The sequence below is a fragment of the Atta cephalotes genome (genome assembly GCF_000143395.1).
Source record: "Atta cephalotes unplaced genomic scaffold scaffold00058, whole genome shotgun sequence".
Taxonomy (NCBI): Eukaryota; Metazoa; Arthropoda; class Insecta; order Hymenoptera; family Formicidae; genus Atta; species Atta cephalotes.
The window spans coordinates 1,461,100-1,476,358 of NW_012130122.1; the positions used below are offsets into that span (position 1 = coordinate 1,461,100).

At 24.9% G+C, this 15,259-nt stretch overlaps 3 protein-coding genes across 3 annotated transcripts in view; all 3 read left to right on the forward strand.

Annotated features, from left to right (window-relative positions):
- The window catches only part of LOC105623552, an 11,162-nt gene extending 2,201 nt beyond the window's left edge, over positions 1-8,961 (forward strand). Inside the window, exon 2 of the mRNA XM_012204944.1 lies at positions 8,474-8,961. Within this exon, the coding sequence (XP_012060334.1) occupies positions 8,474-8,961 (488 nt within the window). The remainder of the gene's footprint in view (positions 1-8,473) is intronic.
- On the forward strand, positions 1,373-3,092 carry LOC105623498 (putative odorant receptor 69a). Its single transcript, XM_012204893.1, has 3 exons — positions 1,373-1,489; positions 2,647-2,802; positions 3,036-3,092. Exons 1-3 carry the CDS (start codon positions 1,373-1,375, stop codon positions 3,090-3,092), a joined length of 330 nt encoding a protein of 109 aa, XP_012060283.1.
- Positions 8,962-11,841: 2,880 nt separating the features above from the next.
- On the forward strand, positions 11,842-14,167 carry LOC105623499. The gene is made up of 3 exons (XM_012204894.1): positions 11,842-11,958; positions 13,375-13,530; positions 14,102-14,167. The coding sequence occupies exons 1-3, from the start codon at positions 11,842-11,844 to the stop codon at positions 14,165-14,167; spliced, it is 339 nt and encodes a 112-aa protein (XP_012060284.1).
- Positions 14,168-15,259: the final 1,092 nt, after the last annotated feature.

Consider the following 15,259-nt stretch of genomic DNA (forward strand, 5'->3'; position numbering starts at 1 on the left):
TATATATATATATAAAACATCACATTATGTTCCAATTGTAATCGCAATTTAGGATAAAAATCATCTCACAAAGTACCAACTTCTGATTTTAATGAAATATTTATATGTATAGGTAAATAGATGAAATCAATAAATATCAGAAACAAAAAAACAGTTTTAAGACCATGGCACACAAAAAACTTAAGCAATAAGTGAATCGATCAATCGCAAGAGACCATAAAACGCGTTACGACATCGTAACGCCTGGAACTATTATACAATAGGTTTTTAATTAATTTTTAATAAGAAAGGAACAAATCATCAATTATTCTACCTATATGTTCGACCATTGGTTTATTTCTTGCGCCTTAAGATTTAAAATACCTATTGTAGATCCACACTAAACAATAATAAATCCAACATGTTGATTTTCTTAATTACATTTCTATGTAAGTCTTAAGTTTATGTATATGACAAAACCTATAGGATGAGTTATTCCATCTTTCGGTAAACTTCAACTGACTACTTTACTTTCTTACTCTCTTATTTCTTTATTCTTTTATTTATCCAGGTAAATTATCACATAGTTTATCCAAAGATAAAACAAATACCCTTAAAGCAATATAAAATCTTAAATATATAAATCATTTTTTTATTATATCTTTATTATAAAAATTTTTTTTATTATAAAAATATTTTATTATAAAAATATACTTTATTATAAAAATATTGAAGATGTATGAAAATATTTTATAACGATGTTTCATAATAAAATTATCTCTATTCGTTCACGTTAATAATATCTTTTTAAATAAATATTTTTGAAATTCATATTTTCAAAAATATTTTTTGTGATTCCTATTGATGTGAATAAACAAAAGTATTTTTATTATAAAATATTTTTGTATATTTTATAATATATTAAATAATTTTTTAGATATAATAAAAAAAATAAAGTCACTTTACTTAAAAAGGACATTTATATTCTTAAAATTGTTTTTTCACATCAACTTATATTTTTTAAATTTATTTATTTACATAACCTATAAGTTAAAATTTTTTATTAAAATCAAAATTTGATATTTTGCAAAAATCTCTTAATAATATTAACATATTATTATGGCTAAGACCCACTTGTAATAGTATAAATATTATGAAGCATCCTCTTTTGATTGATCAATTAATAAAATTCTTCTGAATCATTTGTAGTGTTAATTATACTTATGTCTTATACATATGTATCTCTAATAACAACATATATAACCGTAATATATGTTAATATATCACAATATATTATCTGTAATCTGTCTTTAATAATCGTAAAATACAATAATAGTAAAAAAACTTATTATTATATCTTTTATAACATATATTTTAATTAATTGATTTATAGATGCTCGAAAGTAGACAGCTCTTAACATTCTCAAATTTGATATATTTTGTCGTCGTTCTAGACATCTTCAGTCACATGTGCATATACTGCGCTGTTGGAGAAGTATTAACAACTCAGGTATAATTAAAAAAAAATTCTTTACTTCCTACAAATTATTAAGAGTGTGATTTAGTTTTGTGGGAAGGGGGAGGGTATTGCAAGAAATTGTGTCGAAGACATTCTAATCGTAAGCTGTTGATGAAATGAGATGTAGGTACTAAGCTGGAAATCGGTCGAAATATGCAATTAAATCTCAGCTCTGCTCTAGAGAAATATACATTTTCATAATTTGCAAAAATGTGCAAAAATTTGTTGAAAATTGGGTCAACACTAAAGAAGAATCTTTTTATCGCGGAATCTACTTTTTGCCAGAAAGATAAGAAAAGTTATACAAAACGAAGGAAAATATTTTGATTATAAAATATTCCGAGGGGTTCATTATCTTGTTCAAATAAATCAGTTTTTGAAAAAAAAACGCTCAAAATTAAATCATACTCCTAATATTACATTTTTCCATGCACAATTGCATATTATAATAGATGTATTCTAAAATGAGAAATATCATATCCAAAAAGCAAAATGTTAGCAGATTGACACATTAGTAGCAAATTTGATCAGAATTAAAGGTTATAGGAGATTGAGGTCAATTAATATCGTAATCTGCTCCAGTTCTGTCGACAACCTTTGAAAATTATATTTCAACAAATTGTGAGAAATAAAATAGAATGCTTGCTAACATTTTACGCCAACAGATTAGTAACAGAAACCGAACAAAATCTGCTGAAAGAATTTGATGACAAATTGGTAGCAGACCGAGCAGTATCTGCGCAACACAATCTGATAGCAACTAATAGCAGAAATGGAGCAGATTCTATTATTTAGATATTAAAATTGTAACGTTATTACTACAGAAAAATTTCTCAAAATGACGTTTCTATTATTTACATTTTTTTCTATTTTGAAAAAATAATTTCAAATAATTTCATTAATAAATTAAATATATTTTACATGTAAAAGTTTAAATATATAAATAAATACCCGCACTATCAAGTCTATAATGTCAAAGGAGTATACGTAAAAATGGCCAAAATTCACACCGACCAAAAACCTAAAAAACGAATTCCAAAATATTTCTTGATATATAAAAGAGAAAAATAACATTTATAATATACACATTATTACACAGCATGCAATTTTAATAATTCATATATGTATATATTTTTTATGATTTTAAGTATGACAAAATCCACTATGCTGTATATTTCAATGAATGGTATACTTTGAATGCAAGAAATACTCGAGACTTAGTTCTTCTAATGTTAAGAACCAGTAAACCTCTTTATCTTAACTTTGGTAAACTGTTCCCTTTAACGATGGCTACATTTTGCAGTGTAAGTTATCACGAATTTTAAATATTATATGATTTTAGAGCACAAGATATTCTTTTTACGTGTGTACAAAATAAAGTCAATGTAAACAGAATAATATTATGCATTATATTTTTTATAAATTATTTGTAATATATCTAATATTTAATAACATATGTATATATTATTATATGTATATATTTTTATATCGTTTTTCCTTAAAAATGTCTTTTATTTACTTATTGTATTTTTTGTAGCTATTAAAAACATCAGCCGGCTATATATCTGTATTACTTACAACAAGAAGTCAATGAATGTTTTGAAATACATATATATAGATATATAACATCCAAATTAATATTAAAAATATAAATTCGATAATGATTTAACCGGAAAATATTAACTAATTTAAAGTATATAATTAATTAATTTAAAGTATATTTAAAGTATATTCATGTAAAATATTTGAAAACATAAAATGTTATATAATTATATGAGTACATTATGAATAAACTTACTTATGTTTTCTGCTGCTAATAAAAATATACTGGCTGATTGTTCTACTTATTGATAGAAACCATCATATATAATATAAAAGAGACATACAAAGAGACAGACAAAAAATTAGCTTAAATAATGACGGGAAAAGAAAGAAAAATAAGACAACTGTCAACTCAAGAAAACTGTCGTATGCAATATTAGATTGAAAATAATAAGTAATGTATTAAATAAATTAAAAATTTAACTCTATTAAAGATTATATATTTTTATTTTATATACAGTTATGACATATTTTATATTTAATTTGATATCACTAAAATAAAAATTGTGAGCACTAGCATTTGATATGAACATAAAATATCTTGCAAACTTAATAAAAATTTTATCATTCATTTCTTGTTAATTAAATCTAAATATTTTATTTTATATAGAATAATGAAATGAATCAATTGATGATGCACAGAAAATATGTATTTTGAAAAATATACATAGTTGTATATTGCAAATTGCACAATTTCTTTTTAAAGCAATAATATATATATTTTCTTTATATTATTGATTTATCCGACTGTTCTATTGATAAAAACATTCAGGTAGATTTATTAAAAAAAAGAAACAAATTTACAAAAAATTTATATTTTATACCAAAATATGCTTAAATAAAGTATAAAATTATTAAGTCTCACAAATTATTAATTTTTTAAAACTTCGTTTTACTACTATTATATGCAAAATAATTAGGAGAGTCATATTATTATATGTAAAATAAGTTCTATAATTTCATTTTAAAAGTAGCCATAAGCTTCATATAAAAGAATGTCTTTTTGAAAATTAATTTTATTTGTCGCTCTTCAAATCATACAATTTTTATTTAAAACAATTTTGCATTGGGTGTAAATTTCGACATATTCTGATGATTTATTTTATGTTTTCTACCCTGTATGTTTAAAAATAATTTTGAAGAAAGATTTTATTAAAGAAACATTTGCATAAAGTAAAGTTAGATATTCTATACATTCACAAAAATTTTCTATTGATAAAATCAAATTAATTACGGCAAATAAACATTCCTCTATTCTAAACATAATAATTTAGAAAAAATTAATCAATTCTCATTATTTGTTCATTAAACATAAAAATAGGAAAATAATAACTGTCAATTATATTCTCTATAATCTAGAAAATATCATAATATTATATTTATTCCAATACTGCAATTATAAATAGATCGAACAAACACTTTAATTGTCATAAAAAAGCAATATTATATTCATATTACTGCTCACTGCAACACAAAAACAAAAAAATATAATTTGAATCACACACTCGAAATCGATTACAAGTTCGTGAGAACTTAAGGGAGAGAAAAACATGTTGTAAACAGGTATTTAACAATCCCTCGTTGTTATACCAGTTTTTATCTGCTTCGAATGTTGCACACGAAACTTCTATAACACAAACTTCTATAACACGAAGGATTTAAAATTTTTTAAGTCCATCCTCTTTGTGCAATAATCATCTATTACTTTAAAAAATTTTTATTATGCACACATGCATGAATCGGTTAAATGAAAGTTAATCGTTCTATAAAGAGAAAGATATCAGTGGATAATAAACAAATTACAAGAAGCTATGAAATAATATTAAACTCTATGGTAATAAAATTTCATGATACAAGTATACAGGAGGATCTGCTATGAAAAATATCTACATTCGAAATGTAAGTATATGAAAGAATAAAAAAGGCCCAATATCATAAAATAAAAATATCTATTTACTATATCCAATTTTTACAAGAAAAGTAATATCACTCACAACTAGTTTTATAAAATGACTATAGTTCAGACTATAGACGGCTCAAAATCGATTATAACTGCGTAAAAACATGACTGCTACATAATAACCTGCCGCCTGACCAAGTACTTATTTCAACCAGTCATTACTTCAGTTATTATTCATAAAATACGTTAACGTTGTTGTACTAATAATTATCCGTAGTTGCACAACAAGAAGGGACATGTAGAATTTTTTAAACCTTCTGCCACTAAACATCTCGTTTTTAGAGATTTTTATTATGCACATGAAATATCATCCCTGTATAGACGCTGTAAAAGAAACAGAGTTGTCAGTTCATCTCTTACGTTCAACATGGAAGCAAAATATCTTGCATATCGCAATCATAGTAAATATGGTTATGAATCATTATCAAAAAAAGGTCAGATAAAATATATTTCGTCCAAAGTGGAATATATGATATATCAAATCTTTTTTGAAACAGATTTCGAATGGGCAGTAAAGTTAAATCGATTTAGTCTAGAATTAATCGGACTTTGGCCGAGGTTCGAACAAACTACATGGGAAAAATGTTTATGCAATTTACGTGTACTTCTCACTTTCTTATTTATAATATTTGTTCTTATGATTCCTGCTCTACATTCTCTGATAAGAATCCATTTTGATATTTTACTTGTGACAGATAATTTGATGAGTACTTTACCAATTATTACTTGCGTTTTAAGACTTATAATTTTTTGGTGGAAGAAAAAAGGTAAATAAAGTAGCGATTTGATCGTTACGCGATATAAAATATTTACAATATACATTTTATATATCAACAGAACTAATCTCATTTCTTTGTACAATTCTTTAATGAAATTAAAAATTATTTATATTGAATTTTAGAGAAATGAAAAAATTTAAGTTCATGTACTGCAATTGATTTATGTGCAATAGTTATATATTATTTATATATTACATTTGTTGCGTATATATAGAATTACTGTTACAATTGCGGACTAATCACATATAACTAAAAATTTTTTTTAATTAACTGGAAATAAAATTGTTGATCATTGAATTCGAATTAGTAAAATTAAATTTGCTCACTATTATTTTAATTTTTAAGGAAAATAGCGAAAATCTATAAAAATTAAAAAAAACAAATTGAAAAAAACAAATGCAACTTTTTGAAAATATGCCACTATTTTCTTGAACCTAAAAAATTATCTAAAAATTACCTAAAAAAAATAAAACAATTTGAGATTCCTGTGTACCCTTCAGCTATATTGAATCATGACGTTATAAGCGAGAAATGTGTTGTAAATGTGTACATATTGATTTTTCTTGCACGCTATTTATAAGTAAAGACAATTTGATTAAAACAGAATAATGATATCATTGCAAAACACTTATAAAAAAGGAAGATGCTCATTATTCCTCTTGATTAGTAAATAGTAGATAATCGCAAAAGATATGTAAAATGTATTTGTTTGTTCTTACTCAATGAGCAACGAAAAACTTACTTTCGCTTCACGAATATTTTTTCGATCATTTACTGACTATCAGAGGGATCAGAAAGAATAGTCTCGGCCCATTTTGCAAGCTTTGTAGCGATTTCATTATCTCTTCATTATATCTTCTATTTTATCTAAATTATCATTATATACAAATAGCATGCAAGAAAAACGAGTCATTTCTCGCTTAAGACCCAATTCAATATAGCTGAGGAGAGCTATATTTAGGAGCTAAAGAGATGCTGAAGACGACCAAACTATCGAAACATTTATATTACTTGTATAAAAATATCCAAATTGATTGAACGGAATCAAAAATCTTTTTACAGAATTAAAGTAGACGTAAAATTAGGAGATGGTGTAGTGAACCTTTAAAAAATCGAAAAAAAGTTTAAACCTCGCTCATTTTTAGTTTCGTAGAGCTGTCACGTAGATGTTTCTTTAATATATTGTACGTACAAAAGTTTTATAACTTATAGACAAAACGATCCATCCATCGGGATTCGAATAATACTGAATTTGTAAAATTAAGATTAAGGGGTTATTCTACTTTATAAGGTAAAAATTACATAATCATTCAGGAATTTTTTTAAAAGAAATGAATTAATATGAAACTTTTTGAAACTTTATTTGTACAAAATGGATATTTAAAAATTATTTTTTCGTCGATATGTATCACAAAAAAAATACGCGATGATACGCAAGATGTATGAAAAAATTTCTTTTTGACGCGTGACACCATTTCGTTAGTTCTAGTAACCTGAAACCAAAAAAATCAAAGAAATTATTAAATTGTAAGAGTTACGCTATTACTGGAACTGAAATATAAGAAAAAAATTGAAAATTGTTGAAATGGTAATGTTTTGAAAAATGATATTGATTTTCACCTATAAATTTTGTTTTTTTTATATATAATAAAATGAAATAATCATAAATTAAATTCCATAATTCCAATAATAAAAGAACATGTATTAAATGAATATGCAAAAATTCAAGTCGATCGGACGCTTAGTTCCCAAAATATTATGTCAACGCGATTGAAAAATGCTGTTTTGAGAAAAATGCATTTAAAGTTTCAACTACGATTTACAAATAGATTAATTGTAAATTAATAAGCTACAGCTATCTCAGCCTAATTAGCTAATGGCTTTGGTAATATATTTTCAAAACTATCAACTTTCCGAAAATACAATTAAAAAAATCGATTTTTTTTGACAAACTAGAATATTCCCTTAAAAGCTTAAAAAGAAAAAGATATATTAATCTGTAAAATTACACTGTAAGTACACGTAGATACGTATGCAAAGACTCAAAATAGTAACCAAAGTAATAATTGTGTCTTGCAATGTGCTTGAACTTGAAAAGATGCCGTTATAAAATAAGCTTTTGGCTAAACACTAGTTCATCATTTTTCCTTTTCTTTCTTCTTAGAGAAAAAAGAATAAAAGATGAACTGATATAAAATTTCAACCAAAAAGAACAGGCCTAATGCTAAATAAAGACACATAAGTAACTTTGAATGAGACAAAACGATAATGTAAAAAATGAATTAAAGATGTCACTGTTATCAATATTTTTCATTCAAAATTAAAAAAGTCTACACTATAGACATCAAATTCGCCCGTCACTCCAGCATCGCCTTAAAAATTTTAATTCGGTGATTCGATATCTATAAGATTCTTATTCTGATTTCAATTAATTTTCAAAAAAATGTTATGATCCTAAAGGTTATTAATATATTTCCGCAATTTTCTAATATTTAATTGAAACTAAATTTAATCAGAAGTAAATTTTTATTAATTATATTAAAATTTGTTTCCATTTATAATAAACTTCTTAATATCAATAATTAACATTTGTTTTATATTGTTATTGATATCTTTACTTTTGTTTTCTTGAAGCTGTCGCACCGATAATACAATTAATTGCCAACGATTGGACAAAAACAACAACATCTCAAGAAAAAGCAATGATGATAGCAAAAGCGCAAATTGCACGCATTATTATCACATTTGGATATGGCATGATGGCAGCGGCCATTACTGTTATGGCTGTTTTACCCATATTTGGTTACTCAGTGAGACACTTGTCTAATATTACTGCAGATTTGGAGAGACCACTCCCAATTCAGACATATTACATCTACGATACAACAAGAAGTCCACAATATGAAATGACATATGCTGTTCAAAGTATTGCTTCATTACTCTGTATCATGTGTTATACAGGCATAGACAGTTTTCTTAGTCTTTCAGTATTTCATATTTCTGGTCAATTGGATATTCTGAGAAATCGTCTCTTGCATTTACATGCTGTCGCCAATTTTAACAACGTTTTAAAGAATTGTATAATGGAACATATAAGGCTGTTAAGGTATATTTTGTCCTAAATATTCCTGTGTAAAATAGACTCGGACCGGATTATCTAACAAAGCTTTTTCATCTCTCGGATTATGCGATCACGTTATCAAGGTCTCTGACGATAACATTACGCGCGATTTTTTTTTAACATAATACTACCTTGATCAGAACGTTGACCCGATAATAAGGTCGATAATAAGATAAATAATCTTGAAGATGAAAAAAATACTATCAGATAATCCAGATTCGACTGTATAGGAATATATAATTCCGGCAAATACGCCGCTCTGGGATTTACGCCGCAGAAGTCAGAAAAAATAGGAGTGGGGGTAATTTTTCCCCAACTACTCTCTGTTGTGCCTTTATGTTATATTATGTATAATGTTACGGTTATAGTTTCTTACTGTTATGTTAATATTAATGAAATTATTGTAAGTTGAATTGATTTGTCATTGATGTGTTAAGTAGCACCATCATAAATTATAATCTACATAAAATGATTACTGTAGGACGTGCAAAAGACTTAGTGATTATTTCGTGATACATGAGTGTAGAGAAATAGTAAAGCATGTTGTATAACAAAATATAAAATATCTTTTTATAGATATATATGTAAACATGATAGATATCTTCTTTAGTATAAAGTGTTATTATATAAAATGACATTTTATAGAGCTATTAATCATGTGGAAGATATATTCAGTATAATATTGCTGATAATATTTCTATTTTTTGGTATACTCTTCGCTTTCTATGGATTTTGGACAATAAATGTAATTAATTTTACAAGAATTTTTGTTATACAATTTTTTTTCAAACTGTTTTATAAATAGTTTTCATATACATACAGTTTTCATATAAAAATAATGTCATATTTATTTATGTTCCAACTGTAATCACAACTTACATTTACACCTTTTATATGTATTTTATTAACAATTTCAAAGTTGTGACATTTCTAAAATTTTCTTTTATTATATATTTTAAAAAATTTTAGAATTGAAATAACTATAATAATGCAAACGAGAGAATTTCATATTTAATATTCACATAATAGATACAATTATATAAGCTACATTGATATATACATAGCTTATAATAATTCTTACAAGAAAATCGCCTTAGAAAAACTTTTGATTTTAATGAAATATTTATACATAGGTTAAGCAAATAGATAAAGTCAATTAATATTAGATGAAACAAAAGAAGTTTCAAGAGAATCCTAAAGTGAAATCCGAATTCTGATAAAGTTACCAGAAGTCGCTGTTTTTCCAGCGCATCGACATATCTTTATATACTAATACTACACACCAATATCTCACACAACTTATGATACACAGTTTCGCACGTTTGTATCAATTTTCATATAACAAAGTGGCGAGAAAGTGTAAGCCTAATTCTGAAAACTCGACGTTATTTATTCGTGCAAATTACGTGTCTGTGGATTATTATTTCGAAGTACAGGTTGCAAAACTTTCATATCAAGTAAATGTTGTCTCAACTTCACGGCTTAAGATACTATGTTACACTAAAAAATGGTAAAAAATATATCAATTTCAAAATTTTTGGTCATTTTCGGCATAAATTTCACCTTACAGATACGTATTAATACGTATATTTTAATCCCGGAAAAAGATTTCCGAATCTGTAAAAGAGAAAAAAGTATTTGTTATACAAAAATTATATAATTTAGTCGATAATATAGACAATTTTAGAATCCCCTTAAAGCCATAGCATATAAAAGTAAGCAAATCGATCAATTACAATAGAGACCGTAAGATCGTAACACAAGAGCCTAACATAATTACAATAGGTTTTTAAGCCTTAATGCATAGAAATGGATAAATCATCAATTATTCTACTCTCATTCGACTAATTGGTCAATTTCTCACGATTTAAGATTTAAAACACTTATTGTAAATACGGACTAAGCAGTAGCAAATCCAACATGTTGATTTCCTTACTTACGTCTAAATCTTTATAGTCTAAGTTCTTGTATGTAAGGCTAAAGCCTGAGACTGAAATTTATTCCATTTTTCGGTAAACTTCAACTGTCTGTCTTACTCTCTTACCTCCTTATGTTCTTACTTTTTTATTCTACTGTTTATCCAGCAAGTAAATATATCATCATATAGTTTATCCGAACATAGAACAATAAACAACCGAAACTCTTAAAACAATAAAAATTCTTATATACGTAAATCATTTTTTTATTATATTCGAAAAATATTGAAAATGTATGAAAATATTTTATAATAATGTTTCATAATAAAATTACCTCTATTCGTTCACGTTAATAATATTTTTTTAATAAATATTTTTTAAATAAATATTTTAAAAATTCATACTTCCAAAATTATTTTTTATGATTCCTATTGATAATCTAAATGTGATTCCTATGGATAAACAAAAATAATTTCATTATATTATAAAATATTTTTGTATAAAATATTTTATAATATATTAAATAATTTTTTAGATATAATAAAAAAAATAAAGCCACTTCACTTAAAAAGATCATTTGTATTTCTTAAAATTGTTTTTTCACAACAACTCGTATTTTTTAAATTTATTTATTTACGTAATCTACGTAAATTAATGTTTTATTAAAATCAAAATTTAACATTTTGCAAAGATGTCTTATTATTAGTAATATTAACATATTATTATGATTACGACTCACCTGTGTAGTATAAATATTTTGAAACATCCTTTAATTGATCAATTAATAAAAATCTTCTAAAACATGTCTTATACTTGTATATTTTTAATAATAACTTATGTAATCATAATATATGTTAAATATCATGATATATGTAATGTACTTTTAATAACATAAAATATGAAATAATATTAAAAATAACATATTTTTACATCTTTTATAACACATATTTTAATTAATTAACTAGATGCTCAAAAGTAGGCAGCTCTTAACATTCTCAAATCTGATATATTTTATCGTCGTTCTGGACATATTTGGTCATATGTGCATGTACTGTGCTGTTGGTGAAATATTAACAACTCAGGTATTTAACTGAAAAAAAATTCTTTATTTCCTACCAATTATTTTTCCATGCACAATTGCATATTATAATAGATGTATTATAAAATGAGAAATATAGTATAATAGTATAATAGTATTATACACAGAAAGCAAAATATTAGCAGAATGACGACAAATTGATAACAAATTTGGTCAGAATTAGAGATGAACAAATTGACGTTAACTGATATCGCTCCAGTTCTGTCGACTAGTATTTTTTGAAAATTCTATTTCAACAGGTTACGACAGAAATCAAATAGAACGCTTGTTAATATTCTATGCTAGCAGATTGGTAACAGAAACCAAGCAAGATTTGCTGAGAGAATTTGACGGTAACAGAAACTGGTAGTAGAAACCGAGCAGTATCAACACAACATTATCTGACGCAAACTAAAAGCAGAAATGGAGTAGATCCTGCTATTTTGTAGGTATTAAAATGGTAATGTTATTACTACGGAAAAAATTTTGAAAATGACATTTCTATTACTTAAATTTTTTCTATTTTGAAGAAATAATTTGAATAACCTCATTAATAAATTAAATATATTTTACATATCAAAGCTTAAATATACAAATAAATACATGCTCTGTTAAGTCTACAGTGGAAAATTTAATTTAATTTAAGTCACCACTGCTCCTACTAAGTATATTGTAATTTTAACTACAATGATAGTTAAATTTGACACTATATTCTGTTAATTTGATAATATATAGTATGTTTCTTCAACATAAAATGTCTGTGTAAATAACTATTTATTAGAGGATATTCAAATAACGTTTTGGGACGAGATAAAAACGAGATATTTCTAGATATTTTTCAGATATCTATAAAGACTTCGAATCAGTTTGGTCAACAAGAATGTCAACTCATATGCTGTCGTCAGAACGAAATCAGATAGCAAAATCAGTTGAGATTAATCTGCTAATAAAAAAATCAATCCGACCAAATCTATTGTCATTCTGTCGACATTTTCTTAACATTTTATTTACAAAACAGTTTCTGCTTAAAATTTGCCTTTCTGGCATCAGAAATCATATAGTAGACTCTGTTCAAAATTTGTTTCTATATAGGCTTGGCAATCAATCAATAATTTATTTATTTAAAGGCTTGGCAATCTGAGATAATTTATCTTTAACGTACATTTAATATGTATCAAATGAAACTTACACTGACAAGTATATATTATATATGTGTGATAATAATACATACATAAAAGTCTTAAGTTGCAATTGTACTCTTAATAGCCAAAGTTTAATTAGTTAATATACAAAAATACACAAATGTAAATTTTTATATATGTACATTATTATACAGCACGCTATTTTAATAGTTCATATATTTAATAGTTCATATTAATAGTTCATAAATATTCATATATGTATTTTTTATAATTTTAAGTGTGCCAAAATTCACTATGCTGTATATTTCAATGAATGGTATATTTTGAATGCAAGAAATACTCGGGACTTAGTTCTTTTAATGTTAAGAACCAGTAAACCTCTTTATCTTAATTTTGGTAAACTATTTCCTTTAACGATGGCTACATTTTGCAATGTAAGTTATGAATTTTGAATATAATTTTAGAGTAGAAAATTCTCTTTACATGTATACCAAGTAATATCAATATAAACACAATAATATTTTGGAGCGTTTAAGTAAAAACATAATAAAATATATTCAAAAATAAAGAATTTCGTGCTATTCAACTGCTAAAGAGATTTTTTGTAAAATCTGATCATTGGCTTTCTACCGACTCTGATGTTTAATCAGAATAAATTCACAAAAGATTATAGAGATATCTGGAAAAATCAAAGGATACGATATTGTTTCAGCTAAGATATAGCTCGAGACACTACTGTGCTCCTTTATACGAGCTGTCGAGTTGTGCTAGATTGAGATAATTTTATTTCTATTAATATATTACAAGTCATTTTTGTAATTATCGTAGCTTAATTTGTACGCGTATAACATATTGCTTAAAACTGAAGCTTGTTTGTATATTATACTTTTTATAAACTATTTATAATATAAAAAAATCTAATATTTAATAATATATATTATTATGTACATATTTTTATCCGTTTTTCCTTAAAAATCTTTTATTTACTTATTGTATTTTTTTTAGCTATTAAAAACGTCAGCTGGCTACATATCTGTATTACTTACAACAGGGAGTCAATCAAAGTTTTAAAATATAAATAACGGCCAAATTAAAAATATAAAACCAACAATGAATTAACTAAAAAATATTAACTAATTTAAAATATGTCATGTAAGATACTTGAAAAGTTTACGTAGAATGATTATATACATTGTGAATAAATTCAATATCTAAATTCTATGCTATTAATATAATATATATACTGACTGTATATACTGACTGCTTATTGATAAAAATCATCAAATAATATAAAAAAATCAAAAAATTAGCTTGACGAGAAAAGAAAGGAAAATAAATATAAGATATCTCGAGAAAATATCAGTAGCAATATTAGAGTGAAGATAATAAGCAATGTATTAAATAAATTAAAAAATATAAAATCCAATGTTATTAAAGAGATTATATATTTTTATTTTGTATACGGTTATAACATACCTTATATTTAATCTGATATTACTAAAATATATAGCACTAACATATTTTGATAAATATACAATATCTCCAAAATCTAATAAAAATTTTACCATTCATATAAACATTATGAGTTTCGCGAGTTCTTCCGTCCAGATCCATTCTTGGAATGCCAATGTTTCGTGAACCTTGCAGTTCACTTCATCAGGGCGAGGAGCAGCCTGATACTTTTACCATTCAGTTCTTGTTAATTAAATCTTAATATTTTATATAGAATATTAAGATGAATTAATTGATGATAAAATGCACATTAAAAAAAATATACGTAGTTGCATATTGCAAATTGCATAATTTTCTTCTTAAAGCAATGAGTGTATGTATTTCCTTTATATTAATTGATAATTTATTTCATTGTTCTATAAAGGATAAAAACTTTTAGGAAGAATTACTAAAATAACCAGTTCACGAAATATTTTATATTTCATACTAAAATGTGCTTAAATGAACTATAATATCCCACAAATTATTGATTTTTTTTATAACTTTATCTTAATATTCTTATATCAAAATAATTAGAGGAATTATATTATGTAAAATAAATTCTGTAATTTCACTTTAAAAATAGATATGAACTTCATATAGAAGAATATTTTTTCAAAAAATTAATTTGATTTATTTTCCTTTAAATCATACAACTTTTATTTAAACAAC

Excerpts from the sequence above, each read along its gene's own strand:
- LOC105623498 (XM_012204893.1), top strand. The coding sequence starts at position 1,373 with ATGCTCGAAAGTAGACAGCTCTTAACATTCTCAAATTTGATATATTTT. Across the intron at positions 1,490-2,646 it reads GAGAAGTATTAACAACTCAG|TATGACAAAATCCACTATGC; the intron begins GTATAATTAAAA and ends TATGATTTTAAG. Across the intron at positions 2,803-3,035 it reads CGATGGCTACATTTTGCAGT|CTATTAAAAACATCAGCCGG; the intron begins GTAAGTTATCAC and ends TATTTTTTGTAG.
- LOC105623499 (XM_012204894.1), top strand. The coding sequence starts at position 11,842 with ATGCTCAAAAGTAGGCAGCTCTTAACATTCTCAAATCTGATATATTTT. Across the intron at positions 11,959-13,374 it reads GTGAAATATTAACAACTCAG|TGTGCCAAAATTCACTATGC; the intron begins GTATTTAACTGA and ends TATAATTTTAAG. Across the intron at positions 13,531-14,101 it reads CGATGGCTACATTTTGCAAT|CTATTAAAAACGTCAGCTGG; the intron begins GTAAGTTATGAA and ends TATTTTTTTTAG.